Below are 3,151 nucleotides of genomic sequence, written 5' to 3'. Positions count from 1 at the left end.
AGAACACAGAACCCAAACCCAAAACACACCCAAAACCAAAAACTGTTTTTGCTTCTTTCTTCTTCTGTAAGCATTAAGCAGAAAGCACCAAATCACATTTTTCACTTTCCAAAAACAGCTTCTATAACGCATGTTTCTAAAACCAAAACCCCACACCAAACACGCCGTTAAACTCACCCATCTCTAACCGAGAAACTCTCTCTCTCTCACTCACTCACTCACTCTTATTCACTCACACTACTACTATATATAAATACCAGCAAACCCAGAATGTCGTCTCGTATCGAAGAGGAGAATTTCTCGCCGGCGAGTGACACTTTTCCGATTTTCTCTTCTCAAATGGAACTCGGCGATTCCTCAATCGCCAACACCAGCGCGTCACCCACACTCGCTCACTTCCTCAAGCAAGTCGGCGACGTTCGGAAAGAGGCCACCGGCGACGGCAACGAAACTCCGGTGCACCAGGTACTCGATCTCAGCGATCCGAGCATCGAGTCTCGTCCGTCACCCTTCGTGCTTACCTTCAGCAACTTGACTTACAGCGTCAAAGTCCGCCGGAAGATGAGCTTGCCGTCGCTGATCTCTCGCCGGAGAATGTCCGAACCTGAAGTCGGAGACAGCTTCTTCACCCTCACGAAGACGCTGCTCAACGACATTTCCGGGGAAGCTCGCGACGGCGAAATCCTCGCCGTGCTCGGCGCTAGCGGCTCGGGAAAGTCGACTCTGATCGACGCTTTGGCGAACCGAATCGCTAAGGGAAGCTTTCAAGGAACCGTGACTTTAAACGGCGAGACTTTGGAGTCCCGGCTCTTGAAGGTGATTTCGGCTTACGTGATGCAAGACGATCTGTTATTCCCAATGTTAACCGTCGAAGAAACCCTAATGTTCGCAGCCGAGTTTCGCTTGCCTCGAACTCTCTCAAAATCCAAGAAGAAACTGCGAGTCCAAGCTTTGATCGACCAGCTAGGTCTCCGAAACGCCGCGAAGACCATCATCGGAGACGAAGGTCACCGCGGAGTTTCCGGCGGAGAGCGCCGCCGAGTGTCCATCGGTATCGATATCATTCACGATCCGATTCTCTTGTTCCTCGACGAGCCGACCTCAGGGCTCGACTCCACGAGCGCGTACATGGTGGTGAAGGTTTTACAGAGAATCGCTCAGAGTGGAAGCATTGTGATCATGTCGGTTCACCAGCCGAGTTACCGAATTCTCGGCTTGCTCGACCGGTTGCTTTTTCTTTCTCGTGGACAAACCGTTTACAGTGGCTCTCCGATGAACCTGCCGCAATATTTCGCCGATTTCGGGCATCCGATACCGGACAGTGAGAACCGGACCGAGTTCGCACTTGACCTAATTCGCGAGCTCGAAGGATCTCCTGGCGGAACAAGAAGCTTGGTGGAGTTCAACAAGTCATGGCAGAACATGAAGAAGCACAACGTTGCTAGCAACTCCGAAGCTTCAGATCGACACGGTTTATCGATGAAAGAAGCAATCAGTGCAAGCATTTCGCGAGGAAAATTAGTCTCAGGCGCCACAAACAACGGTGCTAGTCCTTCTTCAATGGTGCCAAGGTTCGCGAACTCGTTATGGATTGAAATGGTGGTGCTGGCCAAGCGTTCGATGATGAACTCTCGTCGAATGCCGGAGCTCTTGGGTATCAGATTGGGCGCTGTGATGGTCACTGGTTTTATCTTGGCCACCATGTTTTGGCACCTCGACAAATCGCCAAAAGGCGTTCAAGAGCGATTAGGGTTTTTCGCCTTCGCGATGTCAACAACGTACTACACTTGTGCCGATGCATTGCCAGTTTTTCTCCAAGAACGGTACATTTTCATGAGAGAAACAGCTTACAACGCTTACAGAAGATCGTCCTACGTGCTTTCCCACTCATTTGTGTCAATTCCATCGTTGATTTTCCTCGCCTTGGCGTTTTCCGGCACTACGTTTTGGGCGGTAGGCCTAGACGGAGGGCTTTCCGGGTTCTTGTTATACTTTCTGATCATTTTCGCCTCGTTCTGGGCCGGAAACTCTTTCGTCACGTTCGTATCTGGCGTTGTGCCGCACGTAATGCTTGGTTACACAATTGTGGTTGCGATCTTGGCCTATTTCCTCCTCTTCAGTGGCTTTTTCATCAACCGCGATCGAATCCCGAGTTATTGGATTTGGTTCCATTACATTTCTCTGGTGAAATACCCCTACGAAGCTGTTTTACAAAACGAATTCAGCAACCCCACGAGGTGTTTTGTTAAGGGAGTTCAGATTTTCGACAACACGCCTCTTGGGTCGGTCCCAAATGCCTTGAAATTGAAGCTTTTGAGTAGCATGAGCAACACGCTAGGGATGGAACTCACGAGCTCAACGTGTTTCACAACGGGCGCAGATATTTTGCAGCAACAAGGGATCACTGATTTGAGCAAATGGAATTGCTTGTGGGTCACTGTGGCTTGGGGATTCTTGTTCAGGATTTTGTTTTACTTTGCCTTGTTACTGGGAAGCAAGAACAAGAGGAGGTAAAAAAGGAACTTCTTAAGGCCTTGTTTGGCTTGAGTGGTAGTTTTAATTTTTCATGCTTTTGTTGTTTGTTGTTACTTTGAATATGATTTGGGGATTTGACCGTTGGTACATAGTGGTGAGCTTTGAGCTCTCTGGTGTACGTATAAAAACTGTTTCATAGAGTAATGTTGTTTTTACTTTTACTCTCACAAATATAAACCTATTTTGTATTCAGTGAACATTCAGTTTGAATTCGTTTCTTTATTATTTTATTACTTTTCTATGCATGGCAGATTGACTTTTTGGAACTAGATAATGGTTATGGATATAGGAAGACGGTGTTAGAGCATCTCCAACAGTGTATGTATCTGGCTATATTAGCTAAAATTTAGAGAATTTGTGCACTATTCATGCTCCAGTAGATTCGGCAAATATGAATTTTTTTTTTTGCTCATGAACAGTAGCTCATTAAGTCTGACGGGCTACTGTACATTAGCAATCGAATTTCTTGGATTAAAAAATTATTCTAGCTACTTATTATATCAATTCTTTCTCTCTCCTCTGGATTTTTTTTTTCTCATTCTCTCCGTTTCTCACATAATCCAAACACAAAACACAAAAAAAAAAAAAAAAAAATCCAATTCTTAAAATAAAGTTG

General features: G+C 46.1%; 1 protein-coding gene across 1 annotated transcript; it reads left to right on the top strand.

The window, feature by feature from the left end:
- Window positions 1-2,780, top strand: LOC112008981 (ABC transporter G family member 6). Its single transcript, XM_024041340.2, has one exon. It carries the CDS (start codon window positions 271-273, stop codon window positions 2,512-2,514), a length of 2,244 nt encoding a protein of 747 aa, XP_023897108.2. The 5' UTR covers window positions 1-270; the 3' UTR covers window positions 2,515-2,780.
- Window positions 2,781-3,151: the final 371 nt, after the last annotated feature.

The sequence above is a fragment of the Quercus suber genome, unplaced genomic scaffold (assembly GCF_002906115.3).
Source record: "Quercus suber isolate HL8 unplaced genomic scaffold, Cork oak 2.0 scaffold_120, whole genome shotgun sequence".
In the NCBI taxonomy this organism is placed as follows: Eukaryota; Viridiplantae; Streptophyta; class Magnoliopsida; order Fagales; family Fagaceae; genus Quercus; species Quercus suber.
This window is presented reverse-complemented; position numbering and strand designations above follow the sequence as displayed.

Excerpts from the sequence above, each read along its gene's own strand:
- LOC112008981 (XM_024041340.2), top strand. The coding sequence starts at position 271 with ATGTCGTCTCGTATCGAAGAGGAGAATTTCTCGCCGGCGAGTGACACT.